The sequence below is a fragment of the Salvelinus alpinus genome, chromosome 20, assembly GCF_045679555.1.
Source record: "Salvelinus alpinus chromosome 20, SLU_Salpinus.1, whole genome shotgun sequence".
Classification (NCBI taxonomy): Eukaryota; Metazoa; Chordata; class Actinopteri; order Salmoniformes; family Salmonidae; genus Salvelinus; species Salvelinus alpinus.
Window position 1 is genome coordinate 2,275,198 of NC_092105.1, and position 17,886 is coordinate 2,293,083.

Below are 17,886 nucleotides of genomic sequence, written 5' to 3' on the forward strand. Positions count from 1 at the left end.
TCCATACCACCCCCCATACCACCCTCCATACCACCCTCCATACCACCCTCCATACCACCCTTCTACCACCCCTCTACCACCCCCCATACCACCCCCCATACCACCCTCCATACCACCCTCCATACCACCCCCCATACCACCCCTCTACCACCCCCCATACCACCCTCCATACCACCCTCCATACCACCCCCATACCACCCCCCATACCACCCCCATACCACCCCTCTACCACCCTCCATACCACCCTCCATACCACCCCCCATACCACCCCTCTACCACCCTCCATACCACCCTCCATACCACCCCCATACCACCCCCCATACCACCCCCCATACCACCCTCCATACCACCCCCCATACCACCCCCCATACCACCCCTCTACCACCCCCCATACCACCCTCCATACCACCCTCCATACCACCCCCATACCACCCCTCTACCACCCCTCTACCACCCCCCATACCACCCTCCATACCACCCTCCATACCACCCCCCATACCACCCCTCTACCACCCCCCATACCACCCTCCATACCACCCCCATACCACCCCCCATACCACCCCCCATACCACCCTCCATACCACCCCCCATACCACCCCCCATACCACCCCTCTACCACCCCCCATACCACCCTCCATACCACCCTCCATACCACCCCCATACCACCCCTCTACCACCCCTCTACCACCCCCCATACCACCCCCCATACCACCCTCCATACCACCCTCCATACCACCCCCCATACCACCCCTCTACCACCCCCCATACCACCCTCCATACCACCCTCCATACCACCCCCATACCACCCCCCATACCACCCTCCATACCACCCCCCATACCACCCTCCATACCACCCTCCCTACCACCCTCCATACCACCCTCCATACCACCCTCCATACCACCCTCCATACCACCCCCATACCACCCTCAGTAACATATCTGTCTGTCTCTCTCCAGCGGTCAGTAACATATCTGTCTGTCTCTCTCCAGCGGTCAGTAACATATCTGTCTGTCTCTCTCTAGTGGTTAGTAACATATCTGTCTGTCTCTCCAGCGGTCAGTAACATATCTGTCTGTCTCTCTCTAGTGGTTAGTAACATATCTGTCTGTCTCTCCAGCGGTCAGTAACATATCTGTCTGTCTCTCCAGTGGTCAGTAACATATCTGTCTGTCTCTCTCCAGTGGTTAGTAACATATCTGTCTGTCTCTCCAGCGGTCAGTAACATCTGTCTCTCTCTCTCTCCAGTGGTCAGTAATGTCAGTGATCTGCTGGGCCTGGACTCGTTCCAGCTGTCTGAGGTTCTGACGCAGAGATCCATGATCCTGAGAGGAGAGGAGATCTGTTCACCCCTCACTGTGGAACAGGTAAGATGCCCTGCCCCTCTGCCTGACTGGCCCTGCCCCTCTGCCTCTCCCTGACTGGCCCTGCCCCTCTGCCTCTCCCTGACTGGCCCTGCCCACACAGGCCCTAACCTGTCACACCTACTCCTGACTAACTAATACCCCTTTCACACTACTGAGCTGAGTCATACTGAGCTGAGCCCCGCTGTACAGTCGTGGCCAATAGTTTTGAGAATGACACAAATATTAATTTTCACAAAGTTTGCTGCTTCAGTGTCTTTAGATATTTTTGTCAGATGTTACTATGGAATACTGAAGTATAATTACATGCATTTCATAAGTGTCAAAGGCTTTTATTGAGAATTACATGAAGTTGATGCAAAGAGTCAATATTTGCAGTGTTGACCCTTCTTTTTCAAGACCTCTGCAATCCGCCCTGGCATGCTGTCAATTAACTTCTGGGCCACATCCTGACTGATGGCAGTCCATTCTTGCATAATCAATGCTTGGAGTTTGTCAGAATTTGTGGGTTTTTGTTTGTCCACCCGCCTCTTGAGGATTGACCACAAGTTCTCAATGGGACCCAAAATATGGACCCAAAATATCTATGTTTTGTTCCCCGAGACACTTAGTTATCACTTTTGCCTTATAGCAAGGTGCTCCATCATGCTGGAAAAGGCATTGTTCGTCACCAAACTGTTCCTGGATGGTTGGGAGAAGTTGCTCTCGGAGGATGTGTTGGTACCATTCTTTATTCATGGCTGTGTTCTTAGGCAAAATTGTGAGTGAGCCCACTCCCTTGGCTGAGAAGCAACCCCACACATGAATGGTCTCAGGATGCTTTACTGTTGGCATGACACAGGACTGATGGTAGCGCTCACCTTGTCTTCTCCGGACAAGCTTTTTTCCGGATGCCCCAAACAATCCGAAAGGGGATTCATCAGAGAAAATGACTTTACCCCAGTCCTCAGCAGTCCAATCCCTGTACCTTTTGCAGAATATCAGTCTGTTCCTGATGTTTTTCCTGATCTTCTCCACTAGGGACAGTAACACATCTTCTCCACTAGGGACAGTAACACATCTCCTCCACTAGGGACAGTCTAACACACAACTGGAAACGACATGGGACGTAAGCAGAATTATTCTCATCTTTGGCTTCAATTGTCCAGACTACTGTCTCATTTGAATGAATATGTGAGAAATGTGATGTGTTCAGAGATTAGATTTGAAATATATTTAAATATATTGCTGCATCTGCGGTCTTTTCCACCATCTATAGGCCAATAGAAACCTTTGAGGTTTGAATTATGTGAAACTATTCTTCTTGGAACTGGAGTCTCATGCCCACGGAATGTCATAAAACAAATTCAATATGCAGACAGAGCCGGGGTAATTGTGAACAATTGTGACGACCACACGAGGAACACAAGAAAGCTTTTCATGATTAAAACAAATAGCTGAGTCCAGACTAGACCAGTATTTCTCTCTCTCTCTCCCTCAATTCAACGGGGCGTTATTGGCATGGGAAACGTGTTTACATCGCCAAAGTAAGTGAAATAAAAATAAACAAAAGTGAGACGACACAAAACAACATCAACAAAAAACGATTTTGAATTTAACAGTAAAAATACTTTTCAAGTGTCTCTGTCTCTTGATCATCCCAAATGGCATCCTCTCCCTTATATAGTGCACTACTTTGGACCATATAGGCCTCTGGTCAATGGGCCCTGGTCAGAGGTAGTGTATTATATAGGGAATGGGCCCTGGTCAGAGGTAGTGTATTATATAGGGAACGGGCCCTGGTCAGAGGTAGTGTATTATATAGGGAACGTAACCTGGACTGGACCAACAGCCATCCTAACGTCTAACCCTTATCCCTGGTCGTAACCTGGACCAACAGCCATCCTAACGTCTAACCCATATCCCTGGTCGTAACCTGGACCAACAGCCATCCTAACGTCTAACCCATATCCCTGGTCGTAACCTGGACCAACAGCCATCCTAACGTCTAACCCGTATCCCTGGTCGTAACCTGGTCCAACAGCCATCCTAACGTCTAACCCGTATCCCTGGTCGTAACCTGGTCCAACAGCCATCCTAACGTCTAACCCGTATCCCTGGTCGTAACCTGGACCAACAGCCATCCTAACGTCTAACCCGTATCCCTGGTCGTAACCTGGACCAACAGCCATCCTAACGTCTAACCCATATCCCTGGTCGTAACCTGGACCAACAGCCATCCTAACGTCTAACCCGTATCCCTGGTCGTAACCTGGACCAACAGCCATCCTAACGTCTAACCCTTATCCCTGGTCGTAAACTGGACCAACAGCCATCCTGACGTCTAACCCGTATCCCTGGTCGTAACCTGGACCAACAGCCATCCTAACGTCTAACCCGTATCCCTGGTCATAACCTGGACCAACAGCCATCCTAACGTCTAACCCATATCCCTGGTCGTAACCTGGACCAACAGCCATCCTAACGTCTAACCCTTATCCCTGGTCGTAACCTGGACCAACAGCCATCCTAACGTCTAACCCATATCCCTGGTCGTAACCTGGACCAACAGCCATCCTAACGTCTAACCCATATCCCTGGTCGTAACCTGGACCAACAGCCATCCTAACGTCTAACCCTTATCCCTGGTCGTAAACTGGACCAACAGCCATCCTAACGTCTAACCCATATCCCTGGTCGTAACCTGGACCAACAGCCATCCTAACGTCTAACCCGTATCCCTGGTCGTAACCTGGACCAACAGCCATCCTAACGTCTAACCCGTATCCCTGGTCGTAACCTGGACCAACAGCCATCCTAACGTCTAACCCGTATCCCTGGTCATAACCTGGACCAACAGCCATCCTAACGTCTAACCCGTATCCCTGGTCATAACCTGGACCAACAGCCATCCTAACGTCTAACCCATATCCCTGGTCATAACCTGGACCAATAGCCATCCTAACATCTAACCCGTATCCCTGGTCGTAACCTGGACCAACAGCCATCCTAACGTCTAACCTGTATCCCTGGTCATAACCTGGACCAACAGCCATCCTAACGTCTAACCCATATCCCTGGTCGTAACCTGGACCAACAGCCATCCTAACGTCTAACCCATATCCCTGGTCATAACCTGGACCAACAGCCATCCTAACGTCTAACCCGTATCCCTGGTCGTAACCTGGACCAACAGCCATCCTAACGTCTAACCCATATCCCTGGTCGTAACCTGGACCAACAGCCATCCTAACGTCTAACACGTATCCCCGGTCGTAACCTGGACCAACAGCCATCCTAACGTCTAACCCATATCCCTGGTCGTAACCTGGACCAACAGCCATCCTAACGTCTAACACGTATCCCCGGTCGTAACCTGGACCAACAGCCATCCTAACGTCTAACCCATATCCCTGGTCCAACAGCCATCCTAACGTCTAACCCGTATCCCTGGTCGTAACCTGGACCAACAGCCATCCTAACGTCTAACCCTTATCCCTGGTCATAACCTGGACCAACAGCCATCCTAATGTCTAACCCGTATCCCTGGTCGTAACCTGGACCAACAGCCATCCTAACGTCTAACCCGTATCCCTGGTCATAACCTGGACCAACAGCCATCCTAACGTCTAACCCGTATCCCTGGTCATAACCTGGACCAACAGCCATCCTAACGTCTAACCCATATCCCTGGTCGTAACCTGGACCAACAGCCATCCTAACGTCTAACCCTTATCCCTGGTCGTAACCTGGACCAACAGCCATCCTAACGTCTAACCCATATCCCTGGTCGTAACCTGGACCAACAGCCATCCTAACGTCTAACCCATATCCCTGGTCGTAACCTGGACCAACAGCCATCCTAACGTCTAACCCTTATCCCTGGTCGTAAACTGGACCAACAGCCATCCTAACGTCTAACCCATATCCCTGGTCGTAACCAGGACCAACAGCCATCCTAACGTCTAACCCGTATCCCTGGTCGTAACCTGGACCAACAGCCATCCTAACGTCTAACCCGTATCCCTGGTCGTAACCTGGACCAACAGCCATCCTAACGTCTAACCCGTATCCCTGGTCATAACCTGGACCAACAGCCATCCTAACGTCTAACCCGTATCCCTGGTCATAACCTGGACCAACAGCCATCCTAACGTCTAACCCATATCCCTGGTCATAACCTGGACCAATAGCCATCCTAACATCTAACCCGTATCCCTGGTCGTAACCTGGACCAACAGCCATCCTAACGTCTAACCTGTATCCCTGGTCATAACCTGGACCAACAGCCATCCTAACGTCTAACCCATATCCCTGGTCGTAACCTGGACCAACAGCCATCCTAACGTCTAACCCATATCCCTGGTCATAACCTGGACCAACAGCCATCCTAACGTCTAACCCGTATCCCTGGTCGTAACCTGGACCAACAGCCATCCTAACGTCTAACCCATATCCCTGGTCGTAACCTGGACCAACAGCCATCCTAACGTCTAACACGTATCCCCGGTCGTAACCTGGACCAACAGCCATCCTAACGTCTAACCCATATCCCTGGTCGTAACCTGGACCAACAGCCATCCTAACGTCTAACACGTATCCCCGGTCGTAACCTGGACCAACAGCCATCCTAACGTCTAACCCATATCCCTGGTCCAACAGCCATCCTAACGTCTAACCCGTATCCCTGGTCGTAACCTGGACCAACAGCCATCCTAACGTCTAACCCTTATCCCTGGTCATAACCTGGACCAACAGCCATCCTAATGTCTAACCCGTATCCCTGGTCGTAACCTGGACCAACAGCCATCCTAACGTCTAACCCGTATCCCTGGTCATAACCTGGACCAACAGCCATCCTAACGTCTAACCCGTATCCCTGGTCATAACCTGGACCAACAGCCATCCTAACGTCTAACCCATATCCCTGGTCGTAACCTGGACCAACAGCCATCCTAACGTCTAACCCTTATCCCTGGTCGTAACCTGGACCAACAGCCATCCTAACGTCTAACCCATATCCCTGGTCGTAACCTGGACCAACAGCCATCCTAACGTCTAACCCATATCCCTGGTCGTAACCTGGACCAACAGCCATCCTAACGTCTAACCCTTATCCCTGGTCGTAAACTGGACCAACAGCCATCCTAACGTCTAACCCATATCCCTGGTCGTAACCAGGACCAACAGCCATCCTAACGTCTAACCCGTATCCCTGGTCGTAACCTGGACCAACAGCCATCCTAACGTCTAACCCGTATCCCTGGTCGTAACCTGGACCAACAGCCATCCTAACGTCTAACCCGTATCCCTGGTCATAACCTGGACCAACAGCCATCCTAACGTCTAACCCGTATCCCTGGTCATAACCTGGACCAACAGCCATCCTAACGTCTAACCCATATCCCTGGTCATAACCTGGACCAATAGCCATCCTAACATCTAACCCGTATCCCTGGTCGTAACCTGGACCAACAGCCATCCTAACGTCTAACCCGTATCCCTGGTCATAACCTGGACCAACAGCCATCCTAACGTCTAACCCATATCCCTGGTCGTAACCTGGACCAACAGCCATCCTAACGTCTAACCCATATCCCTGGTCATAACCTGGACCAACAGCCATCCTAACGTCTAACCCGTATCCCTGGTCGTAACCTGGACCAACAGCCATCCTAACGTCTAACCCATATCCCTGGTCGTAACCTGGACCAACAGCCATCCTAACGTCTAACACGTATCCCCGGTCGTAACCTGGACCAACAGCCATCCTAACGTCTAACCCATATCCCTGGTCGTAACCTGGACCAACAGCCATCCTAACGTCTAACACGTATCCCCGGTCGTAACCTGGACCAACAGCCATCCTAACGTCTAACCCATATCCCTGGTCCAACAGCCATCCTAACGTCTAACCCGTATCCCTGGTCGTAACCTGGACCAACAGCCATCCTAACGTCTAACCCTTATCCCTGGTCATAACCTGGACCAACAGCCATCCTAATGTCTAACCCGTATCCCTGGTCGTAACCTGGACCAACAGCCATCCTAACGTCTAACCCGTATCCCTGGTCATAACCTGGACCAACAGCCATCCTAACGTCTAACCCGTATCCCTGGTCGTAACCTGGACCAACAGCCATCCTAACGTCTAACCCATATCCCTGGTCGTAACCTGGACCAACAGCCATCCTAACGTCTAACCCATAACCCTGGTCATAACCTGGACCAACAGCCATCCTAACGTCTAACCCATATCCCTGGTCATAACCTGAACAAACAGCCACATCCTTCTAGGACCTTTAGACAGGTCAACATTCACAAGGCCGCAGGGCCAGACGGATGACCAGGACGTGTACTGCGAGCATGCGATGACCAACTGGCAAGTGTCTTCACTGACATTTTCAACCTCTCCCTGTCTGAGTCTGTAATACCAACATGTTTTAAGCAGACCACCATAGCCCCTGTGCCCAAGAACACAAAGGCAACCTGCCTAAATGACTACCGACCCATAGCACTCACTACAGGTCTGTAGCCATGAAGTGCTTTGAAAGGCTGGTCATGGCTCACATCAACACCATTATCCCACAAACCCTGGACCCACTCCAATTTGCATACCGCCCTAACAGATCCACAGATGATGCAATCTCTATTGCACTCCACACTGCCCTTTCCCACTTGGACAAAAGGAACACCTATGTGAGAATGCTGTTCATTGACTACAGCTCAGCGTTCAACACCATAGTACCCTCAAAGCTCATCACTAAGCTAAGGACCCTTGGACTAAACACCTCCCTCTGAAACTGGATCCTGGACTTCCTGACGGGCCGCACCTAGGTGGTAAGGGTAGGTAACAACACATCTGCCACGCTGATCCTCAACACAGGGGCCCCTCAGGGGTGCGTGCTTAGTCCCCTCTTGTACTTCCTGTTCACCCACGACTGCACGGCCAGGCATGACTCCAACACCATCATTAAGTTTGCAGATGACACAACAGTGGTAGGCCTGATCACCGACAACGACGAGACAGCCTATAGGGAGGAGGTCAGAGATCTGGCCGTGTGGTGCAAGGACAACAACCTCTCCCTCAACGTGATCAAGACAAAAGAGATGATTGTGGACTACAGGAAAAGGAGGACCGAGCACGCCCCCATTTTCATCGACAAGGCTGCAGTGGAGCAGGTTGAGAGCTTCAAGTTCCTTGGTGTCCACATCACCAACAAACTAACATGGTCCAAGCACACCAAGACAGCCATGATGAGGACACGACAAAACCGAAAAGATTTGGCATGGGTCCCCAGATCCTCAAAAGGTTCTACAGCTGCAACATCGAGAGCATCCTGACTGGTTCCATCACTGCCTGGTATGGCAACTGATCGGCCTCCGACCGCAAGGCACTACAGAGGGTAGTGCGAACGGCCCAGTACATTGGGGCCAAGCTTCCTGCCATCCAGGACCTCTGTACCAGGTGGTGTCAGAGGAAGGCCCTGAAAATTGTCAAAGACTCCAGCCACTCTAGTCATAGACTGTTCTCTCTGCTACCGCACGGCAAGCGGTACCGGAGCACCATGTCTAGGTCCAAGAGGCTTCTAAACAGCTTCTACCCCCAAGCCTCCTGAACATCTAGTCAAATGGCTACCCAGACTATTCACATTGCCCCTCCCTCTCCCCTCTCCACACCACTGCCATTCTCTGTTGTCATCTATGCATAGTCACTTTAATAACTCTACCTACATATACATACTACTTCAACTAACCGGTGCACACACACATTGACTCTGTACCGGCACCCCCCTGTATATATTGTTATTTTACAGCTCCTCTTTAATTACTTGTTACTTTTATCTCTTATTCTTATCCGTATTTTTTGTTGGTTAAGGGCTTGTAAGTAAGCATTTCCCTGTGAGGTCTACACCTGTTGTATTGTGACTAATATAATTGTCTGATGCTTAAACTTATCCTGGAACTTGTGTTTTAACCTTGAACATGACATTTTCTGATGTTTGCAAGTATGGTCCCAACATGGCTAAGGTCTCCCACATCCCTGTAGTCGGCTGTTACAGAGCACCCTCTGCTTCGGGAGACACCCTTTACTCTCTTTCTGACATCCTGCTAAATGACTCTGAATTCATTTATTTTAAAGATATTATATATATTTATTATTTAAAGATATACACCTGTATCGGACTCTTTTAAAGAACTGTGTGACTCTGTATCTTTCGCAAAATAATGATTGCACCTACAAGACCGAATCAACGCTGGGACGGCAGGTAGCCTAGTGGTTAGAGTGGAGGGGTGGCAGGTAGCCTAGTGGTTAGAGTGGAGGGGTGGCAGGTAGCCTAGTGGTTAGAGTGTAGGGGCGGCAGGTAGCCTAGTGGTTAGAGTGTAGAGGTGGCAGGTAGCCTAGTGGTTAGAGTGGAGGGGTGGCAGGTAGCCTAGTGGTTAGAGTGTAGGGGCGGCAGGTAGCCTAGTGGTTAGAGTGTAGATGCGGCAGGTAGTCTAGTGGTTAGAGTGGAGGGGTGGCAGGTAGCCTAGTGGTTAGAGTGGAGGGGTGGCAGGTAGTCTAGTGGTTAGAGTGGAGGGGTGGCAGGTAGCCTAGTGGTTAGAGTGGAGGGGTGGCAGGTAGCCTAGTGGTTAGAGTGGAGGGGCGGCAGGGTAGCCTAGTGGTTAGAGTGTAGGGCTGACAAGGTAAAAATATGTCATTCTGCCCCCTGAACAAGGCAACTATTACCCAGTAGTCCATCATTGTATATAGGATTTGGTTCTTAGCTGACTTGCCTAGTTAAATAAAGGTTGAATGAATACAAAATTCACTGTTGACGTAGTTTAACTGGGGCCTAGAGACTCACTGTTGACGTGGTTTAACTGGGGCCTAGAGACTCACTGTTGACGTGGTTTAACTGGGGCCTAGAGACTCACTGTTGACGTAGTTTAACTGGGGCCTAGAGACTCACTGTTGACGTGGTTTAACTGGGGCCTAGAGACTCACTATTGACGTAGTTTAACTGGGACCTAGAGACTCACTGTTGACGTAGTTTAACTGGGGCCTAGAGACTCACTGTTGACGTAGTTTAACTGTGGCCTAGATACTCAATATTGACGTAGTTTAACTGAGGCCTAGAGACTCACTGTTGACGTAGTTTAACTGGGGCCTAGAGACTCGCTGTTGACGTTGTTTAACTGGGGCCTAGAGACTCACTGTTGACGTTGTTTAACTGGGGCCTAGAGACTCACTGTTGACGTAGTTTAACTGGGGCCTAGAGACTCACTGTTGACGTAGTTTAACTGGGGCCTAGAGACTCACTGTTGACGTAGTTTAACTGGGGCCTAGAGACTCACTGTTGACGTAGTTTAACTGGGGCCTAGAGACTCACTGTTGACGTAGTTTAACTGGGGCCTAGAGACTCACTGTTGACGTAGTTTAACTGGGGCCTAGAGACTCACTGTTGACGTTGTTTAACTGGGGCCTAGAGACTCACTATTGACGTAGTTTAACTGGGGCCTAGAGACTCACTGTTGACGTGGTTTAACTGGGGCCTAGAGACTCACTGTTGACGTGGTTTAACTGGGGCCTAGAGACTCACTGTTGACGTAGTTTAACTGGGGCCTAGAGACTCACTGTTGACGTAGTTTAACTGGGGCCTAGAGACTCACTGTTGACGTAGTTTAACTGGGGCCTAGAGACTCACTGTTGACGTAGTTTAACTGGGGCCTAGAGACTCACTGTTGACGTAGTTTAACTGGGGCCTAGAGACTCACTGTTGACGTTATTTAACTGGGGCCTAGAGACTCACTGTTGACGTAGTTTAACTGGGGCCTAGAGACTCACTGTTGACGTAGTTTAACTGGGGCCTAGAGACTCACTGTTGACGTATTTTAACTGGGGCCTAGAGACTCACTGTTGACGTAGTTTAACTGGGGCCTAGAGACTCACTGTTGACGTAGTTTAACTGGGGCCTAGAGACTCACTGTTGACGTTGTTTAACTGGGGCCTAGAGACTCACTGTTGACGTAGTTTAACTGGGGCCTAGAGATTCACTGTTGACGTAGTTTACCTGGGGCCTAGAGATTCACTGTTGACGTAGTTTAACTGGGGCCTAGAGACTCACTGTTGACGTAGTTTAACTGGGGCCTAGAGACTCACTGTTGACGTAGTTTAACTGGGGCCTAGAGACTCACTGTTGACGTAGTTTAACTGGGGCCTAGAGACTCACTGTTGATGGATTAATATTCAGTGCACTGGTCAAAAGTAGCGCGCGATAAAGGGGAATAGGGCGATGTTTGGGACATACGTGTACTTGTCTGGTTTGGCCTGTATATTAATTAACCCGTTCATTGTCTGATCATTTGATTGATAGGCGGTGGACTCTCGGGACTCGGTTGCCATGGCGTTGTACGCCCAGTCTTTCTCCTGGATCATCACACGGATCAACCAGAAGGTCAGAGGGAAGGACAACTTCAAGTCCATCGGCATCCTCGACATTTTCGGCTTCGAGAACTTTGAGGTAGCTTTGTGTTTTTAAAGTAATAGACCCTGCAGCATTTGAAGGAAGTTGGATTAGCCTGAGTTATATTACAGATCGGGGACCAGGCTAGGATAGTATGGTTCTGTTACAGATCTGGAACCAGGCTAGGATAGTATGGTTCTGTTAGTGATGTTGTAGATCTGGGACCAGGCTAGGATAGTATGGTTCTGTTAGTGATGTTATAGATCTGGCACCAGGCTAGGATAGTATGGTTCTGTTAGTGATGTTATAGATCTGGCACCAGGCTAGGATAGTATGGTTCTGTTAGTGATGTTATAGATCTGGGACCAGGCTAGGATAGTATGGTTCTGTTAGTGATGTTATAGATCTGGGACCAGGCTAGGATAGTATGGTTCTGTTAGTGATGTTACAGATCTGGGACCAGGCTAGGATAGTATGGTTCTGTTAGTGATGTTATAGATCTGGGACCAGGCTAGGATAGTATGGTTCTGTTAGTGATGTTATAGATCTGGGACCAGGCTAGGATAGTATGGTTCTGTTAGTGATGTTACAGATCTCGGACCAGGCTAGGATAGTATGGTTCTGTTAGTGATGTTATAGATCTGGGACCAGGCTAGGATAGTATGGTTCTGTTAGTGATGTTATAGATCTGGGACCAGGCTAGGATAGTATGGTTCTGTTAGTGATGTTATAGATCTGGGACCAGGCTAGGATAGTATGGTTATGTTAGTGATGTAGATCTGGTACCAGGCTAGGATAGTATGGTTCTGTTAGTAATGTTATAGATCTGGGACCAGGCTAGGATAGTATGGTTCTGTTAGTGATGTTATAGATCTGGGACCAGGCTAGGATAGTATGGTTCTGTTAGTGTTGTAACAGATTTGGTACCAGGCTAGGATAGTATGGTTCTGTTAGTAATGTTATAGATCTGGGACCAGGCTAGGATAGTATGGTTCTGTTAGTAATGTTATAGATCTGGGACCAGGCTAGGATAGTATGGTTCTGTTAGTGATGTTATAGATCTGGGACCAGGCTAGGATAGTATGGTTCTGTTAGTGATGTTACAGATCTGGGACCAGGCTAGGATAGTATGGTTCTGTTAGTGTTGTAACAGATCTGGTACCAGGCTAGGATAGTATGGTTCTGTTAGTAATGTTATAGATCTGGGACCAGGCTAGGATAGTATGGTTCTGTTAGTAATGTTATAGATCTGGGACCAGGCTAGGATAGTATGGTTCTGTTAGTGATGTTATAGATCTGGGACCAGGCTAGGATAGTATGGTTCTGTTAGTGATGTTACAGATCTGGGACCAGGCTAGGATAGTATGGTTCTGTTATAGATCTGGGACCAGGCTAGGATAGTATGGTTCTGTTAGTGATGTAACAGATCTGGGACCAGGCTAGGATAGTATGGTTCTGTTAGTGATGTTACAGGTCTGGGACCAGGCTAGGATAGTATGGTTCTGTTAGTGGTGTTATAGATCTGGGACCAGGCTAGGATAGTATGGTTCTGTTAGTGGTGTTATAGATCTGGGACCAGGCTAGGATAGTATGGTTCTGTTATAGATCTGGGACCAGGCTAGGATAGTATGGTTCTCTTAGTGATGTTATAGATCTGGGACCAGGCTAGGATAGTATGGTTCTGTTAGTCATGTTACAGATCTGGGACCAGGCTAGGATAGTATGGTTCTGTTAGTGATGATACAGGTCTGGGACCAGGCTAGGATAGTATGGTTCTGTTAGTGATGATACAGGTCTGGGACCAGGCTAGGATAGTATGGTTCTGTTAGTGATGTTACAGATCTGGGACCAGGCTAGGATAGTATGGTTCTGTTAGTGGTGTTATAGATCTGGGACCAGGCTAGGATAGTATGGTTCTGTTAGTGGTGTTATAGATCTGGGACCAGGCTAGGATAGTATGGTTCTGTTATAGATCTGGGACCAGGCTAGGATAGTATGGTTCTGTTATAGATCTGGTACCAGGCTAGGATAGTATGGTTCTGTTAGTGATGTTACAGATCTGGGACCAGGCTAGGATAGTATGGTTCTGTTAGTGATGTTACAGATCTGGGACCAGGCTAGGATAGTATGGTTCTGTTAGTGGTGTTATAGATCTGGGACCAGGCTAGGATAGTATGGTTCTGTTATAGATCTGGGACCAGGCTAGGATAGTATGGTTCTGTTAGTGATGTTATAGATCTGGGACCAGGCTAGGATAGTATGGTTCTGTTAGTGATGTTACAGATCTGGGACCAGGTTAGGATAGTATGGTTCTGTTAGTGATGATACAGATCTGGGACCAGGCTAGGATAGTATGGTTCTGTTAGTGATGATACATGTCTGGGACCAGGCTAGGATAGTATGGTTCTGTTAGTGATATTACAGATCTGGGACCAGGCTAGGATAGTATGGTTCTGTTAGCGATGTTATAGATCTGGGACCAGGCTAGGATAGTATGGTTCTGTTAGTGATGTTACAGATCTGGGACCAGGCTAGGATAGTATGGTTCTGTTAGTGATGTTATAGATCTGGAACCAGGCTAGGATAGTATGGTTCTGTTAGTGATATTACAGATCTGGGACCAGGCTAGGATAGTATGGTTCTGTTAGCGATGTTATAGATCTGGGACCAGGCTAGGATAGTATGGTTCTGTTAGTGATGTTATAGATCTGGGACCAGGCTAGGATAGTATGGTTCTGTTATTGATGTTACAGATCTGGGACCAGGCTAGGATAGTATGGTTCTGTTAGTGATGTTATAGATCTGGGACCAGGCTAGGAAAGTATGGTTCTGTTAGTGATGTTACAGATCTGGGACCAGGCTATGAAAGTATGGTTCTGTTAGTGATGTTACAGATCTGGGACCAGGCTAGGATAGTATGGTTCTGTTAGTGGAGTTATAGATCTGGGACCAGGCTAGGATAGTATGGTTCTGTTAGTGGTGTTATAGATCTGGGACCAGGCTAGGATAGTATGGTTCTGTTAGTGATGTTATAGATCTGGGACCAGGCTAGGATAGTATGGTTCTGTTACAGATCTGGGGCCAGGCTAGGATAGTATGGTTCTGTTAGTGATGTTACAGATCTGGGACCAGGCGAGGATAGTATGGTTCTGTTATAGATCTGGGACCAGGCTAGGATAGTATGGTTCTGTTAGTAATGTTATAGATCTGGGACCAAGCTAGGATAGTATGGTTCTGTTAGTGAAGTTATAGATCTGGGACCAGGCTAGGATAGTATGGTTCTGTTAGTGATGATACAGGTCTGGGACCAGGCTAGGATAGTATGGTTCTGTTAGTGATGATACAGGTCTGGGACCAGGCTAGGATAGTATGGTTCTGTTAGTGATGTAGATCTGGGGCCAGGCTAGGATAGTATGGTTCTGTTAGTGATGTTACAGATCTGGGACCAGGCTAGGATAGTATGGTTCTGTTATTGATGTTATAGATCTGGGACCAGGCTAGGATAGTATGTTTCTGTTAGTGATGTTACAGATCTGGGACCAGGCTAGGATAGTATGGTTCTGTTAGTTGTGTTATAGATCTGGGACCAGGCTAGGATAGTATGGTTCGGGTAGTGATGTTACAGATCTGGGACCAGGCTAGGATAGTATGGTTCTGTTAGTGATGTTACAAATCTGGGACCAGGCTAGGATAGTATGGTTCTGTAAGTGATATTATAGATCTGGGACCAGGCTAGGATAGTATGGTTCTGTTAGTGATGTTACAGATCTGGGACCAGGCTAGGATAGTATGGTTCTGTTAGTGATGTTACAAATCTGGGACTAGGCTAGGATAGTATGGTTCTGTTAGTGATATTATAGATCTGGGACCAGGCTAGGATAGTATGGTTCTGTTAGTGATATTACAGGTCTGGGACCAGGCTAGGATAGTATGGTTCTGTTAGTGATGTTATAGATCTGGGACCAGGCTAGGATAGTATGGTTCTGTTAGTGATGTTATAGATCTGGGACCAGGCTAGGATAGTATGGTTCTGTTAGTGGTATTATGGTTTATATTTCCATCCTGCAGGTCTGTAGTTAGCATATTGTTATAGTATATATGTATCCTCCTGCAGGTGAACGGGTCTGTAGTTGGTAGTTAGCATATTGTTATAGTATATATGTCTCTTCCTGCAGGTGAACAGGTCTGTAGTTGGTAGTTAGCATATTGTTATAGTATATATGTCTCCTCCTGCAGGTGAACAGGTCTGTAGTTGGTAGTTAGCATATTGTTATAGTATATATGTCTCTTCCTGCAGGTGAACAGGTCTGTAGTTGGTAGTTAGCATATTGTTATAGTATATATGTCTCTTCCTGCAGGTGAACAAGTCTGTAGTTGGTAGTTAGCATATTGTTATAGTATATATGTCTCCTCCTGCAGGGGAACAGGTCTGTAGTTGGTAGTTAGCATATTGTTATAGTATATATGTCTCTTCCTGCAGGTGAACAGGTCTGTAGTTGGTAGTTAGCATATTGTTATAGTATATATGTCTCCTCCTGCAGGCGAACAGGTCTGTAGTTGGTAGTTAGCATATTGTTATAGTATATATGTCTCCTCCTGCAGGTGAACAAGTCTGTAGTTGGTAGTTAGCATATTGTTATAGTATATATGTCTCCTCCTGCAGGGGAACAGGTCTGTAGTTGGTAGTTAGCATATTGTTATAGTATATATGTCTCTTCCTGCAGGTCTGTAGTTAGCATATTGTTATTGTATATATGTCTCCTCCTGCAGGTGAACAGGTCTGTAGTTGGTAGTTAGCATATTGTTATAGTATATATGTCTCTTCCTGCAGGTGAACAAGTCTGTAGTTGGTAGTTAGCATATTGTTATAGTATATATGTCTCCTCCTGCAGGGGAACAGGTCTGTAGCTGGTAGTTAGCATATTGTTATAGTATATATGTCTCTTCCTGCAGGTGAACAGGTCTGTAGTTGGTAGTTAGCATATTGTTATAGTATATATGTCTCCTCCTGCAGGTGAACAGGTCTGTAGTTGGTAGTTAGCATATTGTTATAGTATATATGTCTCCTCCTGCAGGTGAACAGGTCTGTAGTTGGTAGTTAGCATATTGTTATAGTATATATGTCTCTTCCTGCAGGTGAACAGGTCTGTAGATGGTAGTTAGCATATTGTTATAGTATATATGTCTCCTCCTGCAGGTGAACAGGTCTGTAGTTGGTAGTTAGCATATTGTTATAGTATATATGTCTCCTCCTGCAGGTGAACAGGTCTGTAGTTGGTAGTTAGCATATTGTTATAGTATATATGTCTCCTCCTGCAGGTGAACAGGTCTGTAGTTGGTAGTTAGCATATTGTTATAGTATATATGTCTCTTCCTGCAGGTGAACAGGTTTGAACAGTTCAACATCAACTACGCCAACGAGAAGCTGCAGGAATACTTCAACAAACACATCTTCTCCCTGGAACAACTGGAGTACAACAGGTCTGTTATTAGTACTGTATACTATTACTATGGAGTATAACAGGTCTGTTACTAGTACTGTATACTATTACTATGGACTACAACAGGTCTGTTAATAGTACTGTATACTATTACTATGGAGTACAACAGGTCTGTTACTAGTACTGTATACTATTACTATAGAGTACAACAGGTCTGTTACTAGTACTGTATACTATTACTATGGACTACAACAGGTCTGTTAATAGTACTGTATACTATTACTATGGAGTACAACAGGTCTGTTACTAGTACTGTATACTATTACTATGGAGTACAACTGGTTGGTTACCAGACTGTATAACAGGTTGGTTACCAGACTGTATAACAGGTTGGTTACCAGACTGTATAACAGGTGGGTTACCAGACTGTATAACAGGTTGGTTATCAGACTGTATAACAGGTTGGTTACCAGACTGTATAACAGGTTGGTTACCAGACTGTATAACAGGTTGGTTACCAGACTGTATAACAGGTTGGTTACCAGGCTGTATAACAGGTGGGTTATCAGACTGTATAACAGGTTGGTTACCAGACTGTATAACAGGTGGGTTATCAGACTGTATAACAGGTTGGTTATCAGACTGTATAACAGGTT

The 17,886-nt window shown here is 47.4% G+C and overlaps 1 protein-coding gene across 1 annotated transcript in view; it reads left to right on the top strand.

The window, feature by feature from the left end:
- Nucleotides 1-17,886, top strand: part of LOC139547260 (unconventional myosin-X-like) — a 157,773-nt gene that overhangs the window by 82,612 nt on the left and 57,275 nt on the right. The window contains exons 8-10 of the mRNA XM_071356319.1: nt 1,247-1,365; nt 11,700-11,846; nt 17,170-17,270. Of these exons, the coding sequence (XP_071212420.1) occupies nt 1,247-1,365; nt 11,700-11,846; nt 17,170-17,270 (367 nt within the window). The remainder of the gene's footprint in view (nt 1-1,246; nt 1,366-11,699; nt 11,847-17,169; nt 17,271-17,886) is intronic.